At 37.1% G+C, this 17,712-nt stretch overlaps 3 protein-coding genes across 3 annotated transcripts; 1 reads left to right on the top strand and 2 right to left on the bottom strand.

Moving 5' to 3' along the window:
* Positions 1 to 14: 14 nt before the first annotated feature.
* LOC106167114 (nuclear cap-binding protein subunit 2) lies at positions 15 to 2,985 on the bottom strand. The gene is made up of 4 exons (XM_013545819.3): positions 2,801 to 2,985; positions 2,379 to 2,560; positions 1,439 to 1,577; positions 15 to 1,026 (listed from the first exon to the last, which is right to left on the bottom strand). The coding sequence occupies exons 1-4, from the start codon at positions 2,870 to 2,872 to the stop codon at positions 931 to 933; spliced, it is 489 nt and encodes a 162-aa protein (XP_013401273.1). The 5' UTR covers positions 2,873 to 2,985; the 3' UTR covers positions 15 to 930.
* LOC106167113 (GPI alpha-1,2-mannosyltransferase 4) lies at positions 2,971 to 6,794 on the top strand. The gene is made up of 3 exons (XM_013545818.2): positions 2,971 to 3,151; positions 3,878 to 3,995; positions 4,449 to 6,794. The coding sequence occupies exons 1-3, from the start codon at positions 3,149 to 3,151 to the stop codon at positions 6,188 to 6,190; spliced, it is 1,863 nt and encodes a 620-aa protein (XP_013401272.2). The 5' UTR covers positions 2,971 to 3,148; the 3' UTR covers positions 6,191 to 6,794.
* Positions 6,795 to 8,397: 1,603 nt separating this feature from the next.
* Positions 8,398 to 17,158, bottom strand: LOC106167093 (uncharacterized). The gene is made up of 12 exons (XM_013545798.2): positions 17,011 to 17,158; positions 16,621 to 16,683; positions 16,246 to 16,277; positions 14,846 to 14,915; positions 14,333 to 14,453; positions 13,849 to 14,027; positions 12,928 to 13,143; positions 12,238 to 12,543; positions 10,993 to 11,280; positions 9,827 to 9,886; positions 9,193 to 9,296; positions 8,398 to 8,669 (listed from the first exon to the last, which is right to left on the bottom strand). The coding sequence occupies exons 1-12, from the start codon at positions 17,069 to 17,071 to the stop codon at positions 8,589 to 8,591; spliced, it is 1,581 nt and encodes a 526-aa protein (XP_013401252.2). The 5' UTR covers positions 17,072 to 17,158; the 3' UTR covers positions 8,398 to 8,588.
* Between the last annotated feature and the right edge of the window lie 554 nt (positions 17,159 to 17,712).

The raw sequence follows: 17,712 nt of genomic DNA, 5'->3' as shown, positions 1-17,712 counted from the left end.
AAGAACTAACCAACTTCATAATGTTTTTTTTTATCATCTTGAAAATGATACATTTCATGGATTAAGCTAATAAAAAAGAACAGTTTCCTTTCTTTCACTGCTATAGCATTAGTTTTCTTCAAATTTACAATAAACACTAATGCTCTCACTCTCTCAGTCATACAATGAAGAACATGACAAAACAAACGATGTGAGATGATATTGAATTATACATATATAAAAAAATTACTAAAGTAATGATAAATCTCTGAAATAACCCTGCAAATCTCTCTTCCTCTCGCTATAAAGGATAAAACCATATGGAATCAAAATCTGCAGGGTATTCAATAATCAGATAGTCTTACAAATATAGTCCTGGAAACTTCAGAAGGGGGTTTTACAAAAGAACTTGAGTTGGCGGGTTCACCAAAACTTGATACATAAATTTCCAAATTGGTCTTCTTCAACTCACAATGAACTTGTACCAGTTAAATAATAATAAAGTGAATGAACCAAATAAAATCATGCTGGTGTCTTGCTGAAAATGATTCCCATGTTCAAGTCATGTTATCTCCTTAAAAACCTAGATAATGAACTCTCTGCTAAACTGTGTGCTTTGAAAATTATTTCTGGGAAAATGAAACCATAAGAATGAAGCCAGTCATGGTCTCTTTCCAAAATTGTTTTAAAAAGTCACTGTTGTTCAATCTTTATAGAATGCTTACTGACTGAAGTCTTATGTGGCAGGAGTTGATGCCAGAGACTTTTAGAAAACATCCCAAAGGTACAGTGACTGTTGGTAAATCTTTAAGTCTATCCTCAAATATCCCTGGATGCAGTCTAATGTGTGTTTTTGTAATCGGTGCCAGTGTCATTTTGAAAACATACCAATGTAACAGTGTCTGTTGGCCAATCTTAAACTCTATCTTACAATATTCAGAGTATGAAGTTTTATGTGGTAGGAGGCTTGCCAGTCCATTTATTGGTCACTATCTTTCCGTATCCTCCTCGACCATCGTCGTAATCATTTCTGTATTCGTCTCTCACCTGAAATTACAACAAGGAGAAAAGTTTTAGTTCGTATAAAATTAAAACAAATTTATGCATGTCAAAGGCACCAAGGCTTTAAAAACCATGTACTAAATTACAATCTACAAACTTGTTTGTGAGTTCGAGGTTAATTTTTGATGGTAAAAGTGAGAAAACTGAGAACTTGAAAATGGGCCAAACTTTATTAATTACACACCACAAATTTCTCATTAGTTTTGGACAGGGAACAACAGGGTGATTAATGGAAAAGTGATGAAATTCCCAGGCAATTTTCATTTTCTCTGTATACAGAAAGACCTTTAAGGTAACCATTTATAAATGAACCAGATGATGAATGCTGCCACAAAACTGACTAATATTACTAAGCACCAAAATGAGGTGACATCAATAAAACACCAGCACTGCCTACCTGTCCTCCTGTTTTCCCACGGCCATATTGCCTTCCCTCTCTGAAGCCAGCGTCCCAGTCTGCCCGTACGATACGATCATCTAACCTCGTACCATTGACGTAGCGCACACACATTTCTGCATCTTCTCTTGTGTAATATCTTAGTGAACAGGTCAAGGAGCATGTTTGGTACATTTTCTTAGCAACATTGCTCGAATGAATATTATGGTGATTACTCGATCTTTTCAATGGGCAAAAATTATCCAACTTTAAGATACCTAATTTTGTCATCATAAAAATATATTTCTATATAGCATTTGTGCTGCTTTTAATGCATAGGTGAGCAAAAGAGTAGCCTGTTTTTTTTTTTTTTTTTAATTTTGTCGCTAACACTCAAAAAGAATGTTCTATTTTTAAATCATAAAAGCACTCAGAGAGCGCAGACCTCTGCCAAGGCAGCAAAGTCTCCATCCAGTGCCGTTTCACCTCTAAATTTTCAATATTTTTGATTATTGATTATTGACCGATAATTGATCCGGATCACCACCAAAAACTAATCATCTGTTCCTTGGCCCACTTCTGACAGTTCCTGAAAATTTTATTAAAACCGGTCCATAACTTTTTGAGTTATGTTGCTGACAGACAGACAAACAGGGGTGAAAACATAACCTCCTTGGAGGAGGTAAAAATTATGACAGAAAAAAAGTATCTGTAAAATTCTCCCCATTGAAAAGATTTTTTTCTTTTTGTGCTATTACTGTCAGTGAGTACAAAACATCTTGCAACTTTCACTTGCTTTTTTCTTTAAGCCAAAGACTTTTTCACATCATGTAAAATGGTCACTTTGACAACTTATTTGAAACAAAAAATTGACAACTTAATGGTAACAGCATTTTCCAGAGGCTGAATATTGTAACTACTAATCATCACTGCACATGTTAAAATTACTAATTAAGGATACTCCACAAAACAAAAACCACATGGCGTCTTCTTAACTCTGTCTAGTCCCATGATTATTCTTTTTATGTCACCACATCTTGAAAAAAGTTCATGAATTTGTTCCTCTGTGGTGTAAAAAGAAAGATTCCCTACATATAATGTGCTGGAGTGGAGAAGTGCTTCTTCTTGCTCTTTACGGCTGCCCTGAAAGTGAATAAATACTAGTAAATGAATCAAAATTCGACTGCCCTATAGAATTATATGAATGAATAAACACAAATACTTAATGAAAGCTCCACAAACTTTGAAAAGTGAAACTGAAAATTGTTGTGAAGTTGATTCACAGTTCACTGACACAAGTCTACTCGTTTTAGCTTCAAACTTCATCAAAATCAAGCTCAAAGCCCTGCAGTTTATAGTTAAATATTTCGAATTTTCTTTTACCTTAAAATGTTGGTCCCTGTATGCGCTCAAAGCGGCTGAGCCCCCATTCTTTTGGCGTTGTATTATGGACATAGCTTCCTCGCTGTTGTTTGGAAAATGCTCTCTCCAGGTCTGAATTGACGATAGGGGACTCCAGTTCAAGAGAACCTTGGTGCTTCATAACACTATTGCTAGGGATGTCTTGATTTTTACGACATCTAGCGTCGAAATCCTCGATATCCACATGTTGATGTTGACGTTGTACGCTGTGGTAAAGAAAGGCCGGGGTAAAACATTTAGTGCAATCATGGATATTTGAACATTGTTTGAAAATACCAGTGTACTTTGTTCGAAGAATCGAAAAACAACATGGTGAGTAATGTAATAATGGAGATACAACAATAACCAAAGCTGACGAAATAAGTTCTCGCAGTTGTAGAGTAAGCCGCCTGCGCTGATTAAAATCAGTGATATTTATGTTTACGTGTCCCATTTGAATAAAAATTGATACCAAGGGAATATCAGGCTTTAATGCGTAGATTGAAATAGAAATTGTTTTCATTGTGCAATATATTATTATGACCAAAAATAAATAATGCTTACTTAATCTACAGTATCACTGTTTTTCTAGTAGAATCTAAGACTTTCAGTTCCTTGGTAGGATCAATCTGTGGGATTCTCTAACAGAAGGGGCAGTGTGTCTTATCTCTCTCTCTCTCTTAATGCAGATAGAGAATGCATTTCGAATTTCGCTAATAGCAGTAAAAATAGATATTTATAGATTATAATTCACAAATGCTTTTGCATATGGTATCTTCATTTTTCTGATTAAGAGAATTTTTTAAGAATTAATTTCAAGGAAATTATTTTTCTTTTATTCTCTTTGTTATATGGGTAAGGGACTAATGGGTATTGTATGCCTTTGAATATTTAATGAATAATGCACAAAGGTCAGTCAAATGAGAATTAAAAAGGTGGCATTTACCAAAATCAAAGAGGCATGCAAATAAATGAGCATTATGAAAGATAGTCAATGACAGTGATTATATCATAACACACACTGTACATTTTTTTTTTTTTTAATATTTCCTCCTCCAGGCAGCAGGGAAGACAGCTTGGCTGCTGCTAGTGGCTCTGAGACTGGTCTGGGTTGTGATCCCACAGTTTGGCTACATCCATCCAGATGAGTTTTTCCAGGGACCAGAGATTGTGGCGGGTGAGATCTTATTTCACAACTAACACATTATGTTTTCAACCAGAACAGGGAATGTCTCTGCCACATCTTACAAACTTAGTCTTCATAGACCCTTGCATGTAGAAACCTTTTTAAAAGATAATTAGAAAGTAATGCAACTTTATTTTGGTACAAAATATCCCTTTTGAGTTTTATTTTGTAGAATGTTAGATGTACAATTTATGTGTGTATATTTTTTGCATATTTTTTTAATTTTTAATTAATTGTTACTTAGAGAACATAAATATAACTGATGATAGGAAGTTCAATTTCTATTACTGACGTTAATTGATTATTTATTGATTTATTTATCTGTCAGTTTATCATATTTACATTCATCATATGTCTGTTACTGTTGATGCTTTATTTATTTATTATATTGAAATTATTATTATTATTTTTATTATTATTATTGATCAGTTTCTGTCATTCCAGGTGATATCTTGGACCTCGATGTTCACAGGTCATGGGAGTTTAACACTACCTCTCCCATTCGCAGTATAGTCTTCCCCTATCTCATATCTGGTCCACCATTTTACTTGCTCAAGTACCTGATCGCAGCTGGCTTTGACGCTAGAGGGCTCATCCTTAACACCATGACTCTCCTTGTCCTTCCTCGCTTAATGCTGGTCTTAATGGGGTTTGTTATGGATTTTTTCATTGTCCGAATGTCCAAGATGACTGGAAGTGACCGATGGTCAAATTTGTTGCTGTTTGGAAGTTCATACGTGGCCATTGTTTACATGAGTCACACTTTTTCAAACACAGTGGAAGTTTTGTTGTTCACTGCTTTGTTGTATTTTGTGATGGTGGACAGCGAACAGAATAAAGAAAATCAGCCAGCGAGCAAAAAGGAACAAATTTCTGTGAAAGGTGATAAGGAAAAGACTTTGGACTTGACAAAAGGAAATGGACACTACTTTAACGCCACTGCCATCTCAAGTATTATAGTCATGGGTATCTTTAACAGACCTTCCTTTGTAGCATTTGCCATTGTTCCATATTTATATTGGCTTAAAGTCAGGTGCTCAACATATGATTTTGACTCCCTGTGGAAAGTTGCGGGAAAAATATTTTCATGCATTCCAGGAGCCGTTCTCACTTTGGCTGTATTCACTCTCATCGATTCAATGTACTATGGATCTCCTGCTAAAATCCTTGAATGTCTACATGGTTTTGTGGAACTGATCCTCAAGGGAGGGTGCTGTCTTACGGCCTGGAGAGGAAAAATGGCAGAATTTTCATCCCAACTGACGCTTACACCGCTCAATTTTTTCAAGTATAACTCGGATTCAAAGAACCTTGCCGAGCATGGGATGCACCCACCATACACACATGCTGCGGTGAACTTGCAAATACTTTTCGGAATATTACCAATTTTGCTTCTTTTGGATATCATCCGCTGGGTGTCAACAAGAAGGCCAAGTTCAAGGATCAAAGCACCATACTGTGCATTACTCTATATGTGTTTCCTGATACCACTGGCTTTACTCTCACTGGTTCCACACCAAGAACCAAGGTTTCTTCTCCCTCTCATAGCTCCCATTACTTTGATTTGTGGTGGAAAGATATTTGGGCAGGACTCATACAAAGTCCTGAAGGTAACTTGGGCGATATTCAACATCTTGGCGGCCATGTTGTTTGGTGGTCTTCACCAAGCGGGATTAGTACCGTGTATATCGTACCTCCAGAAGTATTTGTATTCAACCAGACAGGATTCTGCCACGCAGCACATTATCTTCTACCATACCTACATGCCACCTCGCCACCTGCTGGCCATTCCAAATCACCATGACAACGGTGAAGGTCATCGCAAAAGCAAGGTTTTCGTTCATGATCTGGCAGGGGCAAGTGAGGAGGTGTTACACTCCAAAATACTAGACATAATGGGCAGCATGAAAAAGAAATGTGGGGAAATTTATGTGGTCAGTCCAGCCACCTTGTATTTTCACTGTAAGAAAATTCAAAGTGGTAAATACGAATACAAGTTATTAGAATGGTTCAGTCCACATTTAAGTATGGAAGACCCACCAGATTTGGAGAGAGATGTTCTGTGTGAGGCGCTATCGGACAGAGATTGCAGGGAGAAGTGTTTTAAAGATGTCAGTCGTGAATGGGAGAAAATAAAACATGCTTTTGCATTGAATTTGTATGAGATTGAGCTTAAGTATGTTTGAGTTCAGATGTTGATGTGAAAATCCAAGGCAAAGGAAAGTTAAAGAACAATAAAAGACTGTAATGTAAGTTATGATGAAGATTGAAACCATTTCACAGATTATTTGAAATTTATGGTTAAGTGTATGAAGAATATATCTCTGTCTTTATGACCTGTTATCACTTATCATCTCTATTTTTTTCACTTTATTTATTTATTTATTTATTTATTTGACATCAACTTTCCTTGACAAAATAAATAAATATGAAATTTCTTGGTGCTGGGAAGATATATTTAGAATTGTGAACTGGTATATTTCATTTCTTGCTTAATCACTTGTTTGCTTGTAGTTTTTTTTTAACAACAGATTTTTAATCTTTCATTATATTATATACAGAAATAAGCTGAAATGTTAAAAATGTGGTAAACATTTGTTACATTCCTTTCTAGAACTTCTGTACTTTTGACGAGTGATAATTTAAATATTAAAATGATGACAACAACGGCGCAACATTTTATGTAGGAAGTGTTACATAGTTTCAGACCAATATCTTTGTTTTCTATGTTGCCAAGTTAAAAGCCGTGACAACAAATTTGTTACATATAATACAGAAGAATGCAATGAATTCTTTGGTTTTCTATTTTTGAAAAATAGTTTTTTCCAACTACTATGTTTGTGTCCCAACTTGCTGATGCTCCCCGGTATTCGATCTGGCGAAGCTGGCTATTGTAAAAAGAATAAGGTCTTTTTCAATCGAGGAGTACAAATCTTTGTACCGTTCCAGTTTGGGAGAGCCATATTTTAGTAATCCGTATATTAGCACCTAAACTGAGCTTTGGATCCGCTCTCGGCACGGCATGGAAACCAGATTAATTGTGACAGATATTCAGGAGCTTTGTGAAAGGTAGTACTTATTACCTCACCCACACACCCACACACACACACACACACACACACACCGTAGGGTAATTAACATGGTACGACCAGTTACACTGAAAACAGAAAACCGTACCGCCAGGTTTGACAAGCTTTTAAAGCGTCTTAGGCTCTATTCCCATAGATTTTAGATCGATCTATCCCCGCGGGGAGTCTCACTAGATTACTTTCAGATAATCCGACTTAAATGTCCGTCCCGCCTACTACAAGCTGTAAGGGGGTAATTAACTTTCGTGTCCGCCCGGCTGACAGCTATTTAGCGTGAACCCCCAGGGAGTTAGGTCGATCTAAAGTAGGTCGATCTAATCTATGGAAATGGGGTGTTAGACTGCAATCACACAAGCTCAGGTGAACAGTGAGGTGTATGTTTTTCTACAATTAGAAAGGTGAATCTTCGACGTAAATGTTTCAAAACCGCTTAAAGGTACACAATACTTTCCCATTGTACCCATTGTAAACTCTATCCAAAGCCTTTGTGGAAATCACTTACTTAGGGCCTATATACCCGTTTTCTATTACTAAAATTCGGATTTTTACAGTCAAATATTCAAGAATCACCGACGAGTGAAATTACGAGAGAGACCCTCTGAAAATTAGAACTCTGAAAATTAGATACGACTCGCCTGTGTCACGTGGATCGTTTTAACTTTCAAAGCGATGTTGAACATTCCCAAATAGAACCAGCAATGTTTAACGAACTTTTGAACAGACTACACCCTCGCCTAACAAAACCAGTGCTGTAATAAAAAACATAAATTTGAAAACTTTTCAATCCTTATTAATCTTATAATACAAAAAAGACGAGTGTGAAGGTCGTGATTCTGCTAACAGTTTAATGATATATTCTATCTTAATGATTTAGTGAAATAGAAAATCATTTTACTTGCAGTAGGCCGCTACAACCCCGACGATCTGGACAACGCTTTTTGTGTGCCTTTAATTTTCTACGTGAACAGAAATGAGGGATACTGAAATAGATCGCATTCACAAAGAGTTGAGCCATGGCTTTACAAATCCTGGAACTAAATATGGCGGACGTACATGAAAGAAAAACCGCCTAATCTTTTAATAGTATCTCCGCCTCTCACACGCCTCCCCATGTGTCGTCCCAATGGAGCCGAGATTTAATAACTGTACCCCCGCAGTAGTTTAATGGATTTTTGTTTAAGTTTTTGTCACTGGGGTTGTCCAGATTAGTTAACGAGTACTGGACAGAAGACCAAACAGACTTACTGACATTATCTACATACTTTTCAAATTAATGTTATAGGTCGCCATCGAGACCAGGGAAATGTTTTGTCAATTAATTTATTATTCAGTGTATGTGTACAGGCCTATCAACAAAGTGATACAAAGAACGCATATTTCAACAAAATGACTGCCATTTAAAAATGGAAGCGCTTTCCCCATTTCCAAACCCTTCAGCTGAGAAAATCAGCACCATCTAAAATTTGGAAGGAACTGCGCCGACGTGGAAAGAAGTTTAGCAGTTGGCGCCCTTCTCAAACACGGTCCACCCCGAGGCCGTTCCCTTCCTTCTGGAGGTAGCATGGAGCCAGCAAGTCTGGAAATAAACAAATAAATAAATGAAAGTGAATGGTGTATATTTCCTGAATATCAGGCCACTCACTGCTTTCCAACTGGTGACAACTGTGTCCAAATGGGTGGAATGCTGCCACCCGTTGGCACCACCGGGTACAAACTCAGGCAATCACGCACGCGCATACCCATATTTCATACACCCGGGTTAATTTTTACACATTAAATACGTTAATTACCCAAATTTCAGATTACTTTTATTTTTCGACTTATATGAAAGCTAATTAAACGGTAAGTGGTTTATGTTTCAGTATTCGAACGATCTGACAGTTGTTTCTGAACCTAGCGCTACAAATATCGCCACTATTATAAGTAGCAGAAAATGTTCCACAGTTAAATCATAGGGTCTATTTCAAACGTACACCTTTGGTCCATTAAAATCTACAAATAAATAATAAATCAACAAACAAAAAATAGCCTACATAAAAAAAGAAGAGCATAAAACAAACAAACAAACAAACAAATAAATAAATAAATGGAGTAAATACCTTGCTGCTAGCCTTGTAAGTTGCCATAGGACATTTCGGTTCGTTCAAGCAGGCGTCGGAGCAGGCGCTAGCACTTTTAGCATTAAATGCGCGAATATCCTCGCCTGAAACATTGATATTATGTTGATTTTAGAAAACAGATGTGTATAAAACCATATCAAAATTCTTTTTGATGAAAAATTTTTGTAGGCATTCCAAGAAAACTTTGATCACTTTCTTTAAAAATTGTCGACCTAGACACACATAAAACTGGAAATCCGAATCTGGATCACATTCGAACCAGAAATGAAGCTGAATTTGGAGATAAGACGTCGTCTTTCGCATATCGTTTTTCGAATAACTGACCCACGGAAAATTACATCCCAAAAGACCACTTGTCACCAAGGACAGCGCAGTTTGCTCTTAGGGCAATATTTAAAAAAACGCGCGTAAAACACAATGAACAACTTTTTATATTATTTGTGAAACCAACTTAGCACGGTAAGATCCATAGCAACATTTCTTTAGACCGACTAAAAATTGTAGACTATTTATGAATCAAGCCTTTACGTATTCGACCAGTAATGGTGGCAATTAACCTCACCAATGATCTACATGTCAAAAAAAATGTATCTAGGTCCCTGAACTGACTTACCTCCGATGACAAATTGTCCGGCTATCGTGTTCATGACACATGGGGGTTTGGTGACAACAGCTGGAAAGAAAGAATGACAGGCATGGGGCCGGTGTAAAGAAACTGACGATCCGTGTAACAGAAAGTCCGCCTTCCATTTAGTTGTTATGGTTGTTATGTTATTGTTATGGTTGTTATGGTTGTTATGGTCAGGGTTAGCCTGGCCTAAGTGGGTCAAAATCTAGGGCGAGGCTTACCTGTACAAATGAATGGGAAGCGGACTCTATCATGCCACGTTACACCCGGCATCACAAAATTGCTAAAACAGCCCCTAGATTGGGTGTAGATTTCAAGTTAAATCCACAGCAGTCGACTTAAACAAAGCTGAGCACTGCTCTGAAATATTTTTGAAATACATCTTTTCTGTTACAAAACAGTATTTCTTGGGTGGGACAAATGCAGCTTATCGGTCAAAGCGAACACAATTTTTGGTCTTTAAGACGCCCTTTTAGATCCCCTTTTTGTATTTTAGCCTTAACGCCAAAAAGGCATTTGGCCTCTACTTAAAAGAATGGCTAATGTCGAGTTATTTTACGATTAAATAAACTGACATGCTTTTAGCGGAACTTAGCCTAGATAACATTTTCCATGCGATGCCTGCCCGCTAATCCCTTTTCTTGCGGCACCTGCGCGGGGGCCGGCGGTAGTCTTTTAGATTTTGTGAAGCAAAATTTTTTTGAGAAAATCGTAAGCCCGTAGGCCGTAGCATTATCGTAGATGGCATCGCACAGTTCTCGTACGGGCATTGTTCAGTGATAATGGTTGAGCCTGCTGTTGGTCTCTTTCTCTCACATCTATATGGTGGTTTATGAGGCATAGCAATAGTAAAGATGTTTAACTTGTGTGAATTTCAAGTTCTGCGCTTCCGTACAGAGCACATGGGTGCTTTAAATCATAGGGGTCTGTACCAACAAAGGATCGACCTTCAAGTAAGCCGCAGGGAATAAATCAACAATTAATTACTGTTATCATTACAACTAACATTATTTTTCTACAAACACCTGTTATCAAAAAGATATAACACTTTGGTAAATAAAAAAAGTATAGAGCTGCATATAGGCAAGTAATTGAATTTACTCAGTCATTACATGTTTTTACTTTTCACAAAATGAATAGGGACGTCATACCAGTTGTTATGGTAGCGCATTGAGCAGGCTTCTCAAAGGCGGTCCAACCACTAAGGGAGCCTTTCTTGCGGAGGGTGGCGTGCAGCCAGCACGTGCGTGATGAGGCCCTATAAGACGCGGCAGGACATTTGCTGTTTGATGCGCATGCGCTTTCACACTGCTGCTCTGTGACGCCTGTCATACTCTTTATGTCATCTCCACCGACGTAAAAGGAGTTGGGGTACCTCGTCATGGAAGCGCAATTCCCCGTGCCCGTTCCTGTGCCTGTTCCGGTGCCTGTCCCGGTGCCTGTGAGACAATAAATAAATGGGTTGATAAGCAAACAAACAAACAAACAAACAATAAGTTTAATTTACTGGGTACCCTAGTAAATTCACCCTGAGCTTCAGAGATAACTTGACACTAACCTCTTCACTGTAGCCTATCTTCATCGTGTCAAGTTACCTCTGACCACATTCGATTGCCTCCGCCGCCCGCCAATCAAATTTAAAGCCCGCACTCAATAACTCATTGAACGATCTAGCCAATGAACGCGAACGAGTCAAAGCGCGCTTTGTTCAAATCCGGACCAATCAAAGATAAGGCTGAATATCAGGGACTTGCCGTAACCTGTGGGCAGCACGCAAAATACATCATCCCTCAGTAGATAATTATGCAGGGCATCAAACTGCTCTGGTTTCAATTCCGATATACTCCATGCTTTCTTTGTGTACGGTTATGCACTCGGAACTACTCGGATGTCTCCGCACTCGACAATAACTATGTTGTTAGTATGGAGCTTGCGGAATCAGCCGAGGATTGCCGATTGACGGTCAACCAATCAGCGTTTTCACCAAACTTTGGTGAAAAATTTTGAAACATGGATTCGATTGGCTTATATAAACTAGGTCAAACTATTTTCGTCAGAGGTAACTTGACACGATGAAGATAGGCTATAGTGAAGAGGTTAGTGTCAAGTTATCTCTGAAGCTCAGGGTGAGTAAATTGTGAATGCCACAAAATATTTTTTTTTTTATTTTTTCAATTTTTTTCAGGATAAATGGGTAAATAAGCAAACAAACAAACAATAAGTTTAATATACTGGGTAACCTAGAAAATTGTAAATGCCACAAAAAAAATTTTTTTCAATTTTTTTCAGGATAGTTCTGAAAAAGATTCCCAATTACATAACAGCAAAAAACTAAACGTAGACACATGCACAATATTGATAACTGTTTATAGTTGAAAAGATAATTCGTTACAGACCGGTCCCAGTTCCGCTGCCGCCAATGCACTTGTACACAACGTTCAGATATTTGTGTGTTCCGGGGCAAGGGTCAGATCCGAAGGTCGAGGTCGTGGCACGTAATTGACACGAGCTCTTCCCGTCACACGTGGCCTTGACCTTGGCCGGCGCCGTTGTGGATGCGCAGTTGCTGACGGTTGTAAAGACGCTGTTAGTACAGGTGTTTTTGTCAATTCGTCCATAGACGGAGCCAACGACAGAGATACGGCCAGTCCCGCACGAAATACTGAGAGAATTGCCTTCGCATGCCACTTTGGCTTGCATATCTGAAATAGAAATATGTAGAAGTCTCCGTCTTGTAATTTATTGTTAAGGTTTTACAACTGTTTTTGAAATGAAAAAGAATAAGAAAGAATTACTAGGGAAGTGAACAAAAACACCCCTTTTCCTATTGGCGCTTGTTTCTTTGGCCTAGAGCGTAAAGAACCGTACACTATCGCTGTATTGGTGCGTGCATGTGTTCCCAAAGCCAAACCTCATAGGAGCAATTAGGCAAACATCGATTACTCTCTTGGATAATCTAATATTGCCTTTGCTGCGCCAAAAGAACTCTTGGATAGGCCAAGTCCAAAGGCCTTAAATTCCTTTCTTATTTTAAAACACTTCATTAAAATTGCCTTAAAACCGACAATGGAAATGCATGTATTTACTGTGCTTCGGCTGGCAGTTGTATCTCAAAGACAGTTCAAATATATCCATTTCGCTCAACACCTTAGATGGCCGAATGGCTTCGCCGGTGAGAGTTGAGATTGTCTCTTTTCCATTGGCACTGAAGGATTTGGCGCCGTAGTGCATGACACTGGTGTAGTCGTATGGGGTCAGCTGAGTGAGACCAGTGCTTGTTTTCTTGAAGGCAGTAGCGAACTCTGAAGAAAGAAAAAAAATTCACTGAAGCACACCTTTCCCGTGTGAGTGACTGTTAGGTGTTACCATTCAGAAAAAGGAATAAAAAAGGAAGTGGGGAAGTCATCTTTTCTACTACATACGCTTAAGACTTGCGTGGTTGAAAAAAATTAAAGTTGGTATGGTAAAACCGCGCTACATGTATCTCCTGGCTTAAGGCCCTTGAAATAACAAGTCACCAGCCAATTAAGGGTCGGTTCCACAGAGGGATGCAGTATCGGAAGTTGTTTTTAACTGCCAGACCTTAAGTTTGGACTACTTTAATTTAAGATGAATTCGTTGCAAAACATAGCAATTTTCATTCTAAAGATGGTGCATATACACAAACACGATCTTTCTTAGTCCGACCTTAAATAACGTAAGAGATGAAGGAATTTTAAATCTGAGCCAATAATAACACTGTCGTATCATATACTGTATATAATGTCGAGTCTTAAGAAAACAACACTTCGTATCGTTTCAAAAATTATTTTGGATTGATCGCTTGAATGAAAAATGAAAAAATTATAACGAATGAAAATAAAGGGATGTGTCGTTATACGATATCATCATGCATAATACACCGTACGTATATACAATACTTTATTAGAAGTGAGGAAATCAAACCCATCCCCTTTTTACTCTACTTTTCCAGAACTTCAACGTTCTCTGAAGCAAACTATGCTTACTTCCAATATTCTGGGTGTTGATTCTCACGAAGTTCTCTCTGTCGGGACGATTTTGCTCGTGACCGAATCCCAAACTGTGCATCATCTCGTGGATGACGGCGGCGTCGTCGTAGCGCGTGCAGGCGAACTCTAAGTTAATCTTCTGCATACCACCGACCTTACCAATAGGGCTGTTGCACCTGTGTTCCAAAAAATTAATGGCCCAAGAAATCAAATACGATAAAAAATTAAAAAATATAAATTATCTACTTCAAACGTTAAAGCAATACAGTATGAGTTAATTATTTTTGAAATTTCATCAAGTGTTACTTTATCCCAAAGATAAAACGATAAAACGTTTTCCAATTTTCTAAATGTTAACCTCCTTGACTGAAAACCGCCAGTTCTGTTCCTCATTACTAAAAATCTAGAATCTTAAAAAAACCCAAACACTTGTCTTTTCCTTCCTGTCAACCTGACTCTATCTACTGGTAGACCTACTAACCCTTTGCCCGCAGCTGTAAAGAGAACGTAATCTCTCTGGTTGGTTCTCGGTATCCATTGGATGCAGCTTTTCTCCTTGTAATGTTTCACCGCATTACCTATCCTCTGTCTGCCCTCAGATTCTGGATGGGATAATGTAATCCAGGTAAAAATATTGACTTTGTACACGCACAAACCAAATGTGCTCATAACAAAGTGGTGTTTTATTTCCATTCTTTTTTTTTATAACTAGTTATATCAAATGTTTATCACTCTTAAAGCAAATTGTATATTGAGCATTTTTTCATTACCGTGTCATATTTTTATTAACTGAATCGTGTCACTTGTTTTTACCCCCTACAAAACTTACTTTTTTATGTAGCTTTGAGTGTATACCATAAATCAGTATCCCACCATGTTTTCATTTATGTGTGCAAGATAACGCAAAAACACATTTGGAAAATCTATGAATATCACTTTGTGTTCATGACTTATATCAATGACGTATGCAAACCCGCCAGCATGATTCACTTACGTATAGTTGGGTCAATGACGTATGGAACAACCCCACCTGGCCAGGTTTTGGTAATAGAATATCTTGTATTCTGAAACAAATAACATCACCAATAATTTATCATCAAATTCCAAAAGTTTAAACTTTCTGAATTTTTTTATTACCTCCGCCAAAGAGGTTATGTTTTCACCCCTGTTTGTTTGTTTGTTTGTTTGTCTGTCATCAACATAACTAAAAAAGTTAAGGACCGATTTTGATGAAATTTTCAGGAACTGTCAGAAGTGGGTCAAGGAACAGATGATTGGTGGTGATCTGGATCAATAATCACTCAATAATCAATAATAATCGAAAATTGCTGCCTTGGCGGAGGTCTGCGCTCTTGGAGTGCTTTTCTAGTTGAAATATAACATAACATTAACGTTGTATTTTATTGCAAAATATAATATCCTTCATTACATTACCAATGATTTTATCACTGATTGCCAAAAGTCAACATTTTTTTAATCAAAATATGACATGACATCTACGTTGTACTTAAATATAATATTTTATACATTCTATAACATAAGCGATTATTTCATCAAGAATTGTCAAAAGTTTTAACTTTTTGAAGTTCCTTATCAAAATAAAACATTACCTCTACGTGTACGTTATACATGTATTTTAATACAGAATAACTCGTACGTATAGATGCTGAGTTGTGAAGTTTGATGGGCGAATCCAGCAATAAAAGACATCTACCCCTATCATAGCTTCAGAGGTGCCCCTTTTCTCCCTTCATCCCCCCTCCAGCCTCAAAAAAAAAAAAAAAAAAAAAAAAAGAAAAAAAAATCTCAACGAGTGAAATGGGGCTACACCGAAAAAAAATACTAGTTTTCTCATCACTGTGCCCTAAACAGCATAGTAAAACTGCCCTCGTCTTCTGTTAAATATTTGCCTTGAAAATCGAGGCAACATAATCTCTGTGCCACCCACCCCCGGAAGCTAAAGGGAAGTAGACTGAAACCCAGAACGTATAAACTGGATATGGGACACACGAATCATGACCGTTTCTAATTTTATCTTGTAAGATACTGGCCTTAGCTCTGCCTGAGTCACGAAGCAGATAACGCACCCGGCGTTTTCCCGAAGACCTTAAGCGAGACTGAAGGGTGTATATGTATAGACTTGTATGAAAATAAAGCAGCAGAAAAGGATATTTTTACTTTGGTGTGAAGGAAAAGCGAATTTTATAAATTATCTGGTTTTGTTTCGATTCGCTCGTAATACTGTTTTTTTTAAACTCGATCCTTTTATGCATGTAATCTAAGAGGGGCAACCTTTTGCATATAACATAGTTAAAGCAAAAGGCAAACAGCACCAAAAAGCACTGTAAAGTTTACAACATTACAAAATAAAAAAAAATCGTCATCAATGCTTACCTTGGTCTCCACGATATCTCCGTCGATGTTATCTGAATAAATGAATATAAAAAATTAGATAAGAACGACAATGTATTTAAATTACATTATATTACTCCTGCTACTTCTGCACTGCCACTTACTCTGTTCTTCTAAGTTATGATGATTGGCTTTTATTGTAAAAAAAAAAGAAATAAAATAAAATAAAAAAAGAAAGAAAAGAATATAGGCAATAACTAACTAACTGTGCTTCTGTTTTAGCCTAGATTTCCATCTACTGACAATCTTAAATGATAACAGAGTGAAAGAACTCGATATAAATAAGAATATATCAATAATAATAATAATAATAATAATAATAATAATAATACTAATAAGACATAGAACTATTTTCACCTCCATAGATTCCTGCTACTTCCATCCAGTCTTCTGAAGGGAGCTTGGGTCCTCCTGGGGGTGCTTAAAACAGGAAATGAAGATGGAACAAAAATGTATTCAATAGAACCAGACCGAATAAGTGACTTTTAACATAGAAAATTTTCTCGAGATAATAAAATGTAAAAATAATAATAATAATAATAATAATAATAATAATAATAATAATAATAATAATAATAAATAAATAAATAAATAAAATGGATAAAATTAAAACAAAACGATACGACTTTTCTTCTTTACTCGCTAATCTTGGCTTAAAAATATGGAAATCATTCCTGCAGTAATACATTAATGAAAGTTAAAATCAACGCCACCATTAATCAAATGTTAACAACGTCGTTCAGTTACCTGCATTGAGTCCTACAGCAAACACACATAGAAGCACTGACAACACGACCGTCGAAACCATTTTGCTTGTGTGGTGACTGCCGTATTCTCACCCTGCCTTATACACCGTACTTACAGAGTGATCCAAAAAGTCTGTTCCGTTTGTAAATGTTTTTAGTTCAAGGATAGAATAACGTAAATTTAATTGTAAATAATCTGAGTAATTATTTATAGTTTATTATGAATGTCAACGTCTTTTGATGACTACAGGCACGTCACTTATTTATCGTATTTTGCTACTCATTCAAAGTATGTGTGTACTGTATGTAAATTGCGGAAAGTGTACTAAAATTCCATGTTAACCGTTTTATCTTTATTGGTTGCTATTGTATGGACACGCTTAAGCAAGCCGGTAAATTTGTACATGTACGTGGATGAAATGAATAGCTGATATTTTGTAAAACAAAAATGTTTTGAAAATTGTTTTTGTGAGCCACTGTACGCTTTCAGACCACCTCGATACCGAGTTTGTAAGTACTAGTCACTGGACAGATGGACCAAGTTCACATGTATTTCAAATGGACCAAGTGAGACTCGATTTAACTGCTGAGTACGGTCCCCATTCCAAACAAGGCGGAGATACCGCAGCACAACTCCAAACATTGCCTTCTTTTCTTTCTTTCTTTCTTTCTTTTTTTTTTACGGTATATGGGTTTGGTTGAA

This window comes from Lingula anatina, chromosome 10 (assembly GCF_051362555.1).
Source record: "Lingula anatina isolate TDL-2025a chromosome 10, LinAna3.0, whole genome shotgun sequence".
Classification (NCBI taxonomy): Eukaryota; Metazoa; Brachiopoda; class Lingulata; order Lingulida; family Lingulidae; genus Lingula; species Lingula anatina.
The sequence above is the reverse complement of the archived record's forward strand: the minus strand, read 5'-3'. Positions and strand labels throughout refer to the sequence as shown.